Here is a 15184-nt window from a genome sequence, read left to right on the forward strand (position 1 = left end):
CCGGACCTGTCTCATCTCTCACTACATCCCCAGAACCAAAAAGAAAGTGCTCAGAAGCACCTGTTCAGTTCAACTGACTCACCAACACAGGACCCTAACATACCGCAGGCATCTGGCAGTGTTATGTCACATCCATTAGAAACATTTCATATCAAATAAGCTTTTCCCTCCCCTTCCTGGTTTTCAACTTATTTGGAGAGTATAAATTTTATAAAACTAAATGACCTTGGGGCGCCTAGGTGGCCCATGTCCTGATCTCAGGGTTCTGTTGGTGGTTTCAAGCCCCAGGCTGGGCTTTGCACCGACAACGCAGGGCCTGCTTGGGATTCTCTGTCTCCCTCTCTCTCTGCCCCTGCCCTGCTAGCATTCTCAAAAACTAAATGTTAAAAGCAAACAAACAAACAAACAAACAAACAAACAAACAAACTACCTGACCTTGTGGATAAAAGTAATGCTGCTGATTCTGGAGACACTTCCTAAACAAACTGCTGCTCATTCATGGGCAGTGCAGGGAATACAGACAGAGTTAACATTTATTTTTTATTAAAAAAAAATTTTTTTTTTAATGTTTATTTCCTCCTGAGAGAGACAGAGTGCGAGCCGAGGAGGGGCAGAGAGCAAGGGAGACACAGAATCCGAAGCAGGCTCCAGGCTCTGAGCTGTCAGCACAGAGCCCTACACGGGACTCGAACTCACAAACCCTGAGATCATGACCTGAGCTGAAGTCCGTGTGGCTCAACCGACAGAGCCATCCAGGCGTCCCAACATGAATTTGTTAAAGTACTGATTTGACACAACAGGCTTGTTTGTATCTTTATTCACTTGAATTCTGCCAAATAAGAATTACAACTAAGCTTCTCGAAACTTTTCCATTAGCTAGCTAAATTCAAAGGCCATCCTGCAACTCTCCTCCTAAAATAACCCTTTAACTTCCACTGAGCACTAAGTTTGTACTGAGCACCCACTGCGCGCAGCAGTTAGGACGGCTGCAGAGCGGGAGTCAACACGTGTAAAGCTCGCGCTGCGCTTTGGTGGCCTGCGCTCCCAGGGCTCCTCATCCTCCCAGATGCAGAGAGGGCTGAGGGGCTGCCTCCCTCCCTTCCGGGGCTTCAGCCCAGGCCCCGCCGGACGAAGCGCCAGCAAGACCCTGACGACAGTTACCCTGCGGGCAAGGGCTCGGGCGCGCTGGCCTCAACGAGCCCCGGGGCCTGCGCTCCCCGGGTTGGGCCGCCCACCTGGTCCAGGTACTGCCGGACACGCTTCCGCAGCCGCTCCAGGTTCATGGCCGCGCGGCCGGAGAATCCGGCAGAGCGTGGTCCACCGCCCCCGCGCGCGCCCTCCTTCCCGCTGCCAACCGGGCCCGCCCCGAGCCCGCACAGCTGTCGCCAGCTCCCTGTCCGGCGCCGCCGGGATCTTCCGCTCCTGCCAGGCCCTGCCCCGGAAGTCCTCCGCAAACGCGTTCCCTCCGGCTCCAGATACTGGGGGTGCGCTGATGGTTCCGGCACGCTCCCTTGACCCTTGGGTTGCCGGGGTTTGGGGACCACGGACGCCTTTTCTCCCGACTGGAGGGCTCTGGTAGCACGGCCGGTTGTTGTGTCCGGGTGCCGTTCGCTCTTTAGCTCGTTCTGGGGGGCGGGGAGCTCAAGGCCGGCAGCCGGGTGGCAGCGGGGGCGGGAAGGGGGGTGGCCCACCTCCCGGATCGCCGCGGGGGTCGCCACGCTTCCCCGTCATGTTGTCTTGCGGCCCTAGGGCCCGAAGCCCTAGGTAGAGGAAGCAGTGACCAAAAACAAGTAAGCTAAAAGGGCTGGCCAATTAAAACTTTGAATGGAGTGGGATTCGGCAATGAAAGGGAAGTGTTGACACCTGCTTAGTGAGGGACGCCAGCCCCCCAAGGACCACACACCCTGATTCCACTGGCGAGGGTTCGCCCACTGACTGAACCCTACTCAGGCGACCCTCAACCCCGGTGCAACCAGACCTCACTGTTGGACTTCCACGTGCCGTTCTGCATCGACCCATTTTAACAGGAATTCCCGTGTCAGTTCAGCCGGAATCCCCCACCCTCCATGTGTGCTCTCCCTTGACGTATGACCAAAGTCCTCATCGCTTGCATCCCCCAGTGGGGTCTGATCACCTCGGCTTGCCTTCAGCAAGAGTCCTGTTGGTTCGGTTTATCTTTTTAAATTTTATTTTTGTAAGTTTACTTATTTGAGAGAGGCAGAGAGAGTGAGTGGGGCAGGGGCAGAGAGAGAGTCCCTAGTGGGCTCTGCACTGTCAGCGCGGAGCCGACAGCGGGACTTGATCTCACCACGGTGACCCTAACAGTGAGATCATGAAGAGCTGAAACCAAGAGTGGAGGCTTAACCCACGAAGTCACCCAGGCGCCGCCGCATGGGTGCGTTTAGACCGAATTCCCCTCCCCCCCCACCTTAACTCTGATGTTTCCTCTTAATAATATTCTATTCAGAGACCCCCACCTTGCTCCTTGGCTATAGATTCCCGCTTGGCTTGTGCAGTATTCAAAGTTGAGCCGGATCTCTTCCTCACTGCGGATTTCCATCACAGTTGTCCCTAACCCTATGGTGATAGTTCCCGGGCTTGAATAAAATCTTCCTTCCCATAAATCACCATGTCATTTCCAAACGTGAGAGGATTTTCCCTAGGTATCTTGTGCCTTTTGAATTTCAGACTATGTACATGTATTACCTTTTAAAGGTAGCTAAAACCTTTATAAATAAAAGGCCTAAAAAAGAAAGAAAATGCAGAATAACTAAAAGAATATAAAACTACCCATAAAGAATCCCACTCACTCAAAAATTCTTCTCTTAACACTTCTGTGAGTAATCTGCCATGTCTTTTTCTATGCATGCATATACACTGGTAACATGTTGAAATTTCTTCTTCTGTATCTTTCCCTTTCCTTCACATCTTCCCAGAAAGAATCACTGTCAATTATTGTTATACACTTTATACTCTCCTTTCTGTGCTTTGAATGTACATATACACATTTACAAACATCTTTCTTTTCTAAAACGATGATGATGTAATGTGTAATAACTCTGAGAATTGCCTTGTTCACTTGTATACATTAGAGACATTTCCCTGTCAGAACCTGCTTTGTTCTTTTTATGAACAAATATTTCACAAAAAATGTTTCATGTTATATTCATCGGACCAAGCTGGATTATGATGCTATACAAACTAATCCTTCACGTCATACCTGAGTGGCTGTGATGGTTAATTTTATGTGTCAATTTGGAGCACAGGATGCCCATATTTTTGGTCAAACATGATACTGGGTATGTTTGTGAGGTTTTTGGACAAAACTAATATTTGAATCAGTTGACTGAGTAAATAGATTGCCGTCCCCAATAAGGGTAGGCCTCATCTAATCTATTAAAGGCCTGAATAGAACAAAAAGGCAGAGTAAAAGAGAATTTAGTCTCTGCCTAACTTCTTGAGCTGAGACATTGATCTTCTCCTGCCTTGGGACTCAGACTCAGAGAAACTCACACCATTGGTCCTCTCAGGTCCCCAGTTTACTGACTTGAGACTTCTCAGCCTCCATAACTGCATTAGACAATTCCTTATAATAAATTATATATGTACACACACACACACACACACACACACACACACGCACACACACACACACTCCTCTCTCCATGGCTCATTTCTCTGGGAAACTCAGATTAATACAATGGCCATTTCATTTAGGAAATCTTTGAGCTCCCCAAGTTGGGATTGTGTGTCCCTCCTATACTTTTTAGTAACACTCTGTATTTTCCTCATAGAAACACGATGGTAACTGCCTGTTCGTTTTTCCATATCACTCTGAAGTCTGTGTGTTCCTTGAAGGCAAATGCTAGGGATGAATGTGAGGAAAGGAAAATAAATAGAATTTCCTTTATTAGTCAAACCACACTTGGGCAAAGTTTTAATTTTGTTTCCTAATCTCTAGTCAGTACCTGAAATAAGTCTCACCTGACTAGCATCCAGGTGTTGGCAGTGCTGTGTTCCTTCCAGAGGTCTAGGGAAGAATCCAATTCTTTGGCTTTTCCAGCTTCTAGAGGCCGCCTGCATGGCTTCATTATCCATCTTCAAATCTCTCTTTGACTTTGATCTTCTTACCTCTCTCTTTCATTTATGATGACCCTTGGGATTACATTGCACCCACCCAAATAACCCTGGACATTTGCCTTCTTTAAAATCCTTAACCACCTCTGCAAAGTCCTTTTTGCCATTCGAAACAACATTCACTAGGTCAGAAATTTGGTATCTTTGGGGCTGTTACTCTGCCCTCCACACTGCTTAACCAAGTCAGTCACCCAAAGGCATGCCTTTATCACACAGGGTAGGAAATATAGGTGGATCAGAGAAAACCCACCCTTCCTACTTGAAGCCAATTTAAAGTACATGGACCACCCTTCCCAGGACCATCTTGTCTCTTCTTTCCAGCACCATAGCCCGTGATGTACCCACTCCTTGCTGGAGGATAGCCTTGGGATGGGGAGGGCAGACCTTTCAGATGCAACCAGAGGCAGAGGAGTAATAAACGTACAGACTAAGGAAGCCCTATAAAAAACTCAGACCATGGGGCACCTGGATGGCTCAGTCGATTAAGTATCCAGCTTTGGCTCAGGTCATGATCTCACGGTTCATGAGTTCGAGCCTCGTGTCAGGCTCTCTGCTGTCAGCACAGAGGCTGCTTTGGATCCTCTGTCCCCTTCTCTCTCTGTCCCTCCCCCTCTCATTCTCTCTCGGTCTCTTGCTCTCTCAAAACTAAATAAACATTAAAAAAAAAAAAACCCTCATGGGATAAGAATCTATTTCCTACAGCAGCTATTCCAAAGAAATGATATATTTTTGTTTATAGGATCATATAGGATTTAAGTAGACTCCTGAGACCATCAAGGAAGCTCCTAAATATACTGATAGTCATTTTTGGTTATGAACCTTTTTAACTCTGAAAACCACGTCTTAGTTTAGGATTCAACACCTAGCCAGTAAGGTAAGATTCAATATTTGCATTCATCCATTCATTCTTTAAGTTGTTATTGGGTGATGCAGTATTTAGTATAATGTACTACTCCCTGTGTTTTAAACACATTATCTCATGTAATCTCACATCTAACACAATGGAGGAAGTGTTATCATGATGTAATAATATGAAATATATAAATACACAAATGTATATGAATAAACAGACAGGTAATAGCATAAGAAAGTTATGAAAATTTACTTGCCCAAAGTGGAAAAGTCTTAAATATCATATTATCTGATACTAATCCCACAACTTTTTTTTTGATGTTTATTCATTTTTTTAATTTTATTTTTTATTTTTTAAAATTTACATCCAAATTAGTTAGCATATAGTGAAACAATGATTTCAGGAGTAGATTCCTTAATGCCCCTTACCCATTAAGCCCATTCCCCCTCCCACAAACCCTCCAGCAACCCTCAGTTTGTTCTCCATATTTATAGTCTCTTCTGTTTTGTCCCCCTCCCTGTTTTTATGTTATTTTTGTTTCCCTTCCCTTGTGTTCATCTGTTTTGTCTCTTAAAGTCCTCATACGAGTGAAGTCATATGATTTTTGTCTTTCTCTGACTGCCTAATTTCACTTAGCATAATATCCTCCAGCTCCATCCACATAGTTGCAAATGGCAAGATTCCATTCTTTTTGATTGCCAAGTAATACTCCATTGTATATATATACCACATCTTCTTTATCCATTCATCCATCGATGGGCATTTGGACTCTTTCCATACTTTGGCTATTGTTGATAGTGCTGCTGAAAACATGGGGGTGCATGTGTCCCTTCAAAACAGCACACCTGTATCCCGTGGATAAATGCCTAGTAGTGCAATTGCTGGGTTGTAGGGTAGTTCTATTTTTAGTTTTTTGAGGAACCTCCACACTGTTTTCCAGAGTGGCTGCACCAGCTTGCATTGCCACCAACAATGCAAAAGAGATGCTCTTTCTCCACATCCTTGCCAAAATCTGTTGTTGCCTGAGTTGTTAATGTTAGCCATTCTGACAGGTGTAAGATGGTATCTCATTGTGGTTTTGATTTGTATTTCCCTGTGATGAGTGATGTTGAGCATTTTTTCATGTGTCGGTTGGCCACCTGGATGTCTTCCTTGGAGAAGTGTGTATTCATGTCTTTGGCCCATTTCTTCACTGGATTATTGGTTTTTTGGGTGTTGAGTTTGATAAGTTCTTTATAGATTTTGGATACTAATCCTTTATCTGGTATGTCATTTGCAAATATCTTCTCCCATTCTGTTGGTTGCCTTATAGTTTTGCTGATTGTTTTCTTCACTGTGCAGAAGCTTTTTATTTTGATGAGGTCCCAGTAGTTCATTTTTGCTTTTGTTTCCCTTGCCTCCAGAGACATGTTGAGTAAGAAGTTGCTGTGGGCAAGATCAAAGAGGTTTTTGCCTGCTTTCTCCTCGAGGATTTTGATGGTTTCCTGTCTTACATTCAGGTCTTTCATCCATTTTGAGTTTATTTTTGTGTATGGTGTAAGAAAGTGGCCCAGGTTTGTTCTTCTGCATGTTGCTGTCCAATTTTCCCAGCACCACTTGCTGAAGAGACTGTCTTTATTCCATTGGATATTCTTTCCTGCTTTGTCAAAGATTAGTTGGCCATACGTTTGTGGGTCCATTTCTGGGTTCTCTATTCTGTTCCACTTATCTGAGTGTCTGTTCTTGTGCCAGTACCGTATGGTCTTGATTACAGCTTTGTAGTACAGCTTGAGGTCTGGGATTATGATGCCTCCTGCTTTGGTTTTCTTTTTCAAGATTGCTTTGGCTATTCAGGGTCTTTTCTGGTTCCATAAAAATTTTAGGATTATTTGTTCTAGCTCTGTGAAGAATGCTGGCGTTACTTTGATAGGGATTGCATTGAATACGTAGATTGGTTTGGATAGTATTGACATTTTAACAATATTTGTTCTTTCTACCCAGGAGCATGGAATATTTTTCCATTTTTTTGTGTGTCTTCTTCAACTTCTTTCATAAGCTTTCTATAGTTTTCAGTGCATAGATTTTTCACATCTTTGCTTGGATTTATTCCTAGATATTTTATGGATTTTTTTGTGCAATTATAAATGGGATCGATTCCTTGATTTTCTTTCTGTCGCTTCATTGTTGGTGTATAGGAATGCAACCAATTTCTCTGCATTGATTTTAGATCCTGCCACTTTGCTGAATTCATGAATCAATTCTAGCAGTTTTTTGGTGGAATCTTTTGGGTTTTCCACATAGAGTATCATGTCATCTGCAAAGAGTGAAAGTTTGACCTCCTCCTGGCCAATTTGGATGCCTTTTATTTCTTTGTGTTGTCTGATTGCAGTGGCTAAGACTTCCAATACTATGTTGAATAACAGTGGTGAGAGCAGACATCCCTGTCTTGTTTCTGACCTTAGGGGGAAAGCTCTCAGTTTTTCCCCATTGAGGATGATCTTAGCGTTGTGTCGTTCATATATGGCTTTTATGATCTCGAGGTATGATCCTTCTATCCCTACTTTCTTGAGGGTTTTTATCAAGAAAGGATGCTGTATTTTGTCAAATGCTTTCTCTGCATCTATTGAGAGGATCATATGGTTCTTGTCCTTTCTTTTATTGATGGGATGAATCACATTAATTGTTTTGCGGATATTGAACCAGCCCTGCATCCCAGGTATAAATCCCACTTGGTCATGGTGAATATTTTTTTAATGTATTGCTGGAGCCAGTTGCCTAATATCTTGTTGAGGATTTTTGCATCCATGTTCGTCAGAGAAATTGGTCTATAGTTCTCCTTTTCAGTCAGGTCTCTGTCTGGTTTTGGAATCAAGGTAATGCTGGTTTCATAGAAAGAGTTTGGAAGTTTTCCTTCCATTTCTATTTTTTGGAACAGCTTCGAGAGAATAGGTGTTAACTCTTCCTTAAATGTTTGGTAGAATTCTCCTGGAAAGCCATCTGGCCCCGGACTCTTGGGTTTTTGGGAGGAGATTTTTGGTTACTAATTCGATTTCTTTACTGGTTGTGGGTCTGTTCAAATTTTCTATTTCTTCCTTTTCAGTTTTGGTAGTGTATATGTTTCTAGGAATTTGTCCATTTCTTCCAGATTACCCATTTTATTGGCATATAGTTGCTCCTAATCTCTTATTATTGTTTTTATTTCTGCTTGTTGGTTGTGATCTCTCCTCTTTCATTCTTGATTTTATTTATTTGGGTCCTTTCCTTTTTCTTCTGGATCGAAGTGGCTAGTGGTTTATCAATTTTGTTAATTCTTTCAAAGAACCAGCTTCTGGTTTCATTGATCTGTTCTACTGTTTTTTGGTTTCAATAGCATTAATTTCTGCTCTAATCTTTATTATTTCCTGTCTTCTGCTGGTTTTGGGTTTTATTTGCTGTTCTCTTTCCAGCTCCTTAAGGCGTAAGGTTAGGTTGTGTATCTGAGATCTTTCTTCCTTCTTTAGGAAGGCTTGGATTGCTGTATGCTTTCCTCTTATGACTGCCTTTGCTGCGTCCCAGAGGTTTTGGGTTGTGGTGTTATGATTTTCATCGACTTCCATATACTTTTTAATTTTCTCTTTAACTGCTTGGTTAGCCCATTCATTCTTTAGTAGGATGTTCTTCAGTCTTCAAGTATTTGTTACCTTTCCAAATTTTTTCTTGTGGTTGATTTCAACTTTCATAGCGTTATGGTCTGAAAATATGCACGGTATGATCTCAATCTTTTTGTACTTACTTAAGGCTGATTTGTGTCCCAGTATATGGTCTATCCTGGAGAACGTTCCATGTGCACTGGAGAAGAATGTATATTCTGCTGCTTAGGATGAAGTGTTCTGAATATATCTGTTAAGTCCATCTGGTCCAGTGTGTCATTCAAAGCCATTGTTTCCTTGTTGATTTTCTGATTAGATGATCTGTCCATTGCTGTAAGTGGGTGTTGAAGCCCCCTCCTATTATGGTATTACTATTGATGAGTTTATGTTTGTGATTAGTTGATTTATATATTTGGGGGGTTTCACATTTAGAGCATAAATGTTTACAATTGTTAGGTCTTCTTGGTGGATAGACCCCTTGATTATGATAGAATGCCCTTCTGCATCTCTTGATACAGTCTTTATTTTAAAGTCTGGATTGTCTGATATAAGTGTGGCTACTCTGGCTTTCTTTTGTTGACCATTAACATGATAGATGGTTCTCCATCCCCTTATTTTCTTTCTTTCTTTATTTTTTTTGAGACAGAGAGAGACAGAGAATGAGCAGGGGAGGGGCAGAGAGAGAGGGAGACACAGAATCCGAAGCAGGCTCCAGGCTCCCAGCTGTCAGGACAGAGTACGACATGTAGCTTGAACTCATGGAGTGTGAGATCATGACCTGAGCCGAAGTTGGACGCTTAACCGACTGAGCCACCCAGGCACCCCCATCCATCCCCTTATTTTCAATGAAGGTGTCTTTAGGTCTAAAGTGGGTCTCTTGTAAACAGCATATAGATGGATCTTGTTTTCTCATCCATTCCGTTACCCTATGTCTTTTGATTGGAGCATTGAGTCCACTGACATTTAGAGTGGGTACTGAAAGATGTGAATTTATTGTCATTATGATGCTTGTAGAGCTGGAGTTTCTGGTGGTGTTCTCTGGTCCTTTCTAATCTTTTGTTGCTTTGGGTATTTATTTATTTATATATATATTTTTTCATCTTTTCTCCCCTCAGAGAGTCCCCCTTAAAATTTCTTGCAGGGCTGGTTTAGTGGTCACAAACTCCTTTAATTTTTGTTCGTCTGGGAAACTTTTTATCTCTCCTTCTATTTTGAATGACAGCCTTGCTGGATAAAGAATAACATTTATTCATTTTTGAGAGACAGAGAGAACAGAGTGTGAGGGGGGGAGGGGCAGAGAGAGAGGGAGACACAGAATCTGAAACAGGCTCCAGTCTCTGAGCTGTCAGCACAGAGCCCAATGTGGGGCTCAAACTCACTGACTGTGAGATCATGACTGAGCTGAAGCCGGGCACTCAACCGACCGAGCCCTCAGGCACCCCTAATCCCACAATTTCTAATTGCGCTGTGCTGAGCACACAAGTTATAAGGTAACCACCATCCCAATTTGCCTGTGATGTGAGAATTTCAGTGCCAAAACTAAGAATTTACTATATTATATAAAGCGTGTAACTAGTGGTCATTTTTACTTTGCCATAGGACATAAAACAATTTTCATGTCCATACCAAACTACAATAAAATATGAAAATGAAAAAAAACCTCTCAGAACCATCTGGCAAGGCCACACCATGGGGAGGCAACAGTGTGCTGTTTGGAGAACAAGGGCCTTTGGAGTTAGACTCCCTTGGTTCAGATTTGGGCAAGTTCCTCAAGCTCTCTGTGCATCAAGTTCCTCATTTATAAAATGGGATGATAACAGTTCACACTTCGTATGATTGATGCATGTAAAGACTCAATGAAATACTTTATGTAAGGTGCTTAGAATCACGCTGAACATATTGTAATTAAAATACATAAGTATATCAGTGTATATTGCATCACACTATGTTACATTATATTTTAATGCCATTTATTAGCAGCAGCCTTGCTAGCAAGTCTGAGGGATAGAAACTTGCAGCATGGAAATCTCTCTTAGCCATCTCTCAGGTCCATCCCCAAACTGGATGGTCTGATCCAGTGCCATTTGAAGTCTGTTCTCACTTACCTTTGTGCCTATTCAGCTCTATGTGACAGCTGAAAGGCAGTAACCAGGTCACCGAACACATTTTTTGGAACCTCAGATAGACCTGGTAAGGCTGGCCAGGCAACTTGTCCTTCCTGACTTCATGTTTAGAGTCTTTATTGAATATTTTTATTAATATATATGTCCTGGTTAAAGTTATGTATTTGAGATGAATAATTAGCAAAATCACAAATATAGTCTAAAATTTTCTCTCTAAACTCATTTAGAAAAAGACACACACAAAAAAAAAACAACAACACTGAATTCAGTTTGGATTACAGGCCCTTAGTAACTAAATCATGTTGATGTTTCCCAGATGTGTTGAAGTGCACACATACTACCCCATTCTGCACAGCCAGGCTCTCCCACACACACATTTTGCTGCAAAGGGACTTCATTGAGTAAATACATACCTTGAAAGTACAGCTTATCACTTTTTCCATCTTGTTCTTTCCTGCTCTTGACAACAGCTATGGAATCCACTCCACTGCATTTTTTTTTTTAGGTTTATTTATTTTGAAAGAGAATCTCAAGCCGGCTCTGCACTTGAGCCTGACAGTGTGGCCCAATCCCACAAAGCATGAGACCATGGCCTGAGCAGAAACCAAGAGTCACTCAACCGACTGAGCTACCCAGGTGCCCCTCCACTTCACTGCATTTAAACCAAGAGGATTGGTGAGGCATTTGACTGTCTGAAGAATCTCAACCATGGACATTTCGTTTCAAAGTCCTAAGGATCTTTAAGTAATAACCAATATCTGTATGAGACATCTCCATTTTCCAAGTATCTTCCATGCAGCATGTTAATCATTTCACACGTTCCTGTGTCGTGGGTGCATCAGTGGAGGATGGGGTCTGAGCCTCAGGGATTGGGTGCACCTCACGTGGAGGGAGCTGGCTCACTCTGAATCCTGTGCTTGCACAGCAGTCCCCTGGAGGGGCAGGCAGTGTCCTCACTATGGTAAAATTTCTATTTTTTTAAATGTTTATTTATTTATTAAAAAAAAATTTATTACATTTCTTCATTTTTGAGAGGCAGAGAGAGACAGAGCATGAGCAGGGGAGGGGCAGGGAGAGAGAGGGAGACACAGAATCTGAAGCAGGCTCCAGGCTCTGAGCTGTCAGCCCAGAGCCCGACGTAGGGGGTGCTCAATCAAACCCACGAACCGTGAGATCATGACCTGAGCCGAAGTCAGACGTTCAACCCACTGAACCACCCAGGCACCCCAATGTTTATTTATTTTTGAGAGAGAGAGACAGACAGACAGAACATGAGCAGGGCAGGAGCAGAGAGAGAGGGAGACACAGAATCTGAAGCAGGCTTCAGGCTCTGAGCTGTCAGCACAGAGCTCGATGCAGTGTTTGAACTCACAAACCACGAGATCATGACCCGAGCTGAAGTTGGATGCTTAACCGACTGAGCCACTCAGGCGACTTGGTAACATTTCCATTAATGAGTCCCAAAATGTTTTAGTTAATATAATTTCTCATTTCAAACATTCTTGCTAGCAATATTTATAAGCTATATTAGTTTACCAAGTTAGTAAGCGTGGTAGGGGAAACATAATGGTGGAAGAAGGTCTAACCTAAGAAGCATGATGATCAGATCAGTGATGATGATGTGGCAGTGGGCATAGGTGGAGAAAAAGCACAAGCATAAACTAGGTGTCTGCTACAGACTGGAGGGCTGTGTTCCTCCACCAAAATCCTTACGTTAAAACCTAACATACTAACACCTGCTCCCTACCTGCCCTTGGGAGGGTGGCTTGTTATTTGCACAGCAACTCCAGGCCAGCCTCAGCCTGGCCAGTTGGCCCACTTGTCAGCTAGCCAGGATTACACACCTTCCTCCTCCTCCTCCCCCTCCTCACCTCCCCCTCCTCTCCTCCCCCTCCCCCTCCCCCTCCCCTTCTTCTTCTTCTTCTTCTTCTTCTTCTTCTTCTTCTTCTTCCTCTCATCCCCCCTCCTCCCTCTCCCTCTTCTTCTTTTCTTCTTCTTCTTCTTCTTCTTCTTCTTCTTCTTCTCCTCCTCCTCTTCCTCCTCTTCCTCCTCCTCCTCCTCCTCCTTCTTCTTCCTCTTCTGCCCCAGTTACAGTAAGAAGGTGCAAGCCTTTCCCTCACCTCAGATGCTCCACTGCTTAGTCACCAGGCATGCAGTTGTGAGCCCTCATGGGCCCTGGGGTACCAAGGCCCAGCCAGCTGCTGCATGGTAGGTTGGCTACACTGGTATCCTACCACAGAAGGAGCGACACATTTTTATTTCCATAATAACAGCTTCATCAGAATTTGAATTTGCTTTCTCTGCCTTTCATGTTTCATCAGATGAACACCTGTGCACTTTGTAACCACCACATTCATCTTCACGGTTCTAAGCAAGCACGTGAGGTTAAATGGTAGTCAGTGCCCATGGTGCTTATCGGACTTACCACGTGCAGGGAGAGGTGCATTATTTTAGGTGGCAGCAATTGAAAAAGATGTACAACCAGGATGGCATGTGTGTGTGTTAGGCACAATCTTTCTTCTACTTTCTCCCTTGCACCTATACCCATGACCTAAATGCACCAATCACTGCTCAGTGTCTGAGGGGGTGGTAAAGGCCAAGGGACAGCTATAGACTGTTTGCAAAGGCTAGCAGAGTGACATGGGGCCGTGGGAAGGATGACTAACCCTCAAATTGCCCGCTCTTTTACAAGAATAATTCCCACTGCCTTCAAAATGGGACAATGAAGAATCATGTAAAGAAAGAGAACAGGACACTGAGATCACCAATCAAGTCACAAATTATATTAGATAACAAATTTTCAATCAAGGGGTTCTAAACCTAACCTAAGATTTTTTCTGATGTGTAACTAGTCTGAAGTCAGCCAAATACTGGGGAACAACTGTACATTGTTATTTTTATGCAATACTGAATTTTATGAAATTGTATATACATTAATCTCTGTTTTACAATTCTTTCCTTAAACTGTCCATAAAATACAGACGGGGTGCCTGGGTGGCTCAGCCGGTTAAGCGTCCGACATGGTGGCTCAGGACATGGCCCGTGAGTTCGAGCCCCACATAGGGCTCTGTGCTGACAGCTCAGAGCCTGGAGCCTGCTTCGGATTCTGTGGTTTCCCTCTCTCTCTGCGCCTCCCCCACTCCCTCTCTCTCTCTCTCTCTCTCTCTCTCTCTCATAAAGTAAACATTAAAAAAAAAAAAGAAATACAGTCAGGACAGTAATTTGAGAATTGGAGTAATTTGAGAATTGGTAGACTCTTGTTGGCTGACACTGGAGAAATATTGAGGCTTTGGAAGGGCATAAGTAATTATTCAAAAGTCAACAACACAGACTCTCCTACTGATAACAGATTTTCCTTTGTCCTGCAGGCTTGCTAAGTGTCTGCACCAAACACCTACTTAGACACCGGTCAGTGACCCAGTCAGGCTCTCATGGTCTGTTAAGCATCTCCAGCAGAGCTGGGCAATGGTTGCCCAGACACCAGGGCCCTGGAAGTTTCTCTTTAATAACAGTTTACCAAGGCTCCTGAAGAGAAAACAAAATCTTGGTTAACAATTGTCTTTTGAATTAACCCCCGCATAGATAAATAATGTTTGTTAATATAAATTGAGGTTTTATGATAGTTTATAAATGTACAGCTTTGTAATACCTACTCTGATGGAAAATGGGACCCTGCCAGGATAACTTAACCTGCGCAAGATCACAGAGCTGATCAGCACAAAGCCACCGCTAAAAGTCGGATGTCAGGGCAACAATGACTTCTGCCGTTTCCTCCATTAGTGACTCTAAGTGTGGGGTTTTAGGGCAAATGCAAGTTCTAGGGGAAACAGTTTAGGGTGAATGATCACTTCGGAATCTTTAAAGTACTGGTGACTGTTTGCTTCTGTGACTGTGTGTGTTCACCTGAGCACAGGGAAATTGATTACTTCTTCATTTTGCCAGGCCTCTAACAGTCAAGTGTATGTGGTACGGTAGTTTGAGCATACTTCTGTTATGGAGTACTGTTGGTTTATTAATTACTTTATTCAGTCGATCAAAGTTAGGGACGCGATTGGGGGTCACATCACATACCTATGTCAGTGGGAGTTAAGGTAACTCATGCCCACAGGACTTTACAGGAACTTTACTGGGTATTACTGTCTATTGCTCAGGGACAGTAATCCTGCTGGAGAGCAGGGTTTCAGGCTTGGGAAAATGAGCATCAGCATCACCACACTTGCAGAAAGAGAGAAGCTCTGAAACGGCAGACCCTTGGACAATTTGGAACTCCTCTGTGGTTGGAGCCTACCGCCCCTCCTGCATTTCCACTCAGGAGCTGGAACCGCAGTTCCAGGGAGCGCCACTAGGGACCGCCACTTCTCCACATATCCACTGGTTTCCTCAAAGCGTTGTAAGGGACCATAGCTGGCCTGGGACTTCATATCTGTGCAAGTTACTGGCTGGACAGGAGATTGGTCAGGTTA

General features: G+C 43.5%; 1 protein-coding gene across 4 annotated transcripts in view; it reads right to left on the reverse strand.

The window, feature by feature from the left end:
* The window catches only part of CDC16 (cell division cycle 16), a 44928-nt gene extending 43490 nt beyond the window's left edge, over positions 1-1438 (reverse strand). For 2 of the 4 annotated variants that reach the window (XR_014135985.1, XM_060636582.2), the window contains exon 1: positions 1236-1438. Coding sequence is in view for 3 of the 4 variants with exons in the window: in XM_060636582.2 (XP_060492565.1) it covers positions 1236-1283 (48 nt within the window). In the remaining variant the exon portion in view is untranslated. The remainder of the gene's footprint in view (positions 1-1235) is intronic. The other 2 variants (XM_060636584.2, XM_060636581.2) reach the window with 1 other exon arrangement.
* Positions 1439-15184: the final 13746 nt, after the last annotated feature.

This window comes from Panthera onca, chromosome A1, assembly GCF_046562875.1.
Source record: "Panthera onca isolate mPanOnc1 chromosome A1, mPanOnc1 haplotype 2, whole genome shotgun sequence".
NCBI classification, from domain to species: domain Eukaryota; kingdom Metazoa; phylum Chordata; class Mammalia; order Carnivora; family Felidae; genus Panthera; species Panthera onca.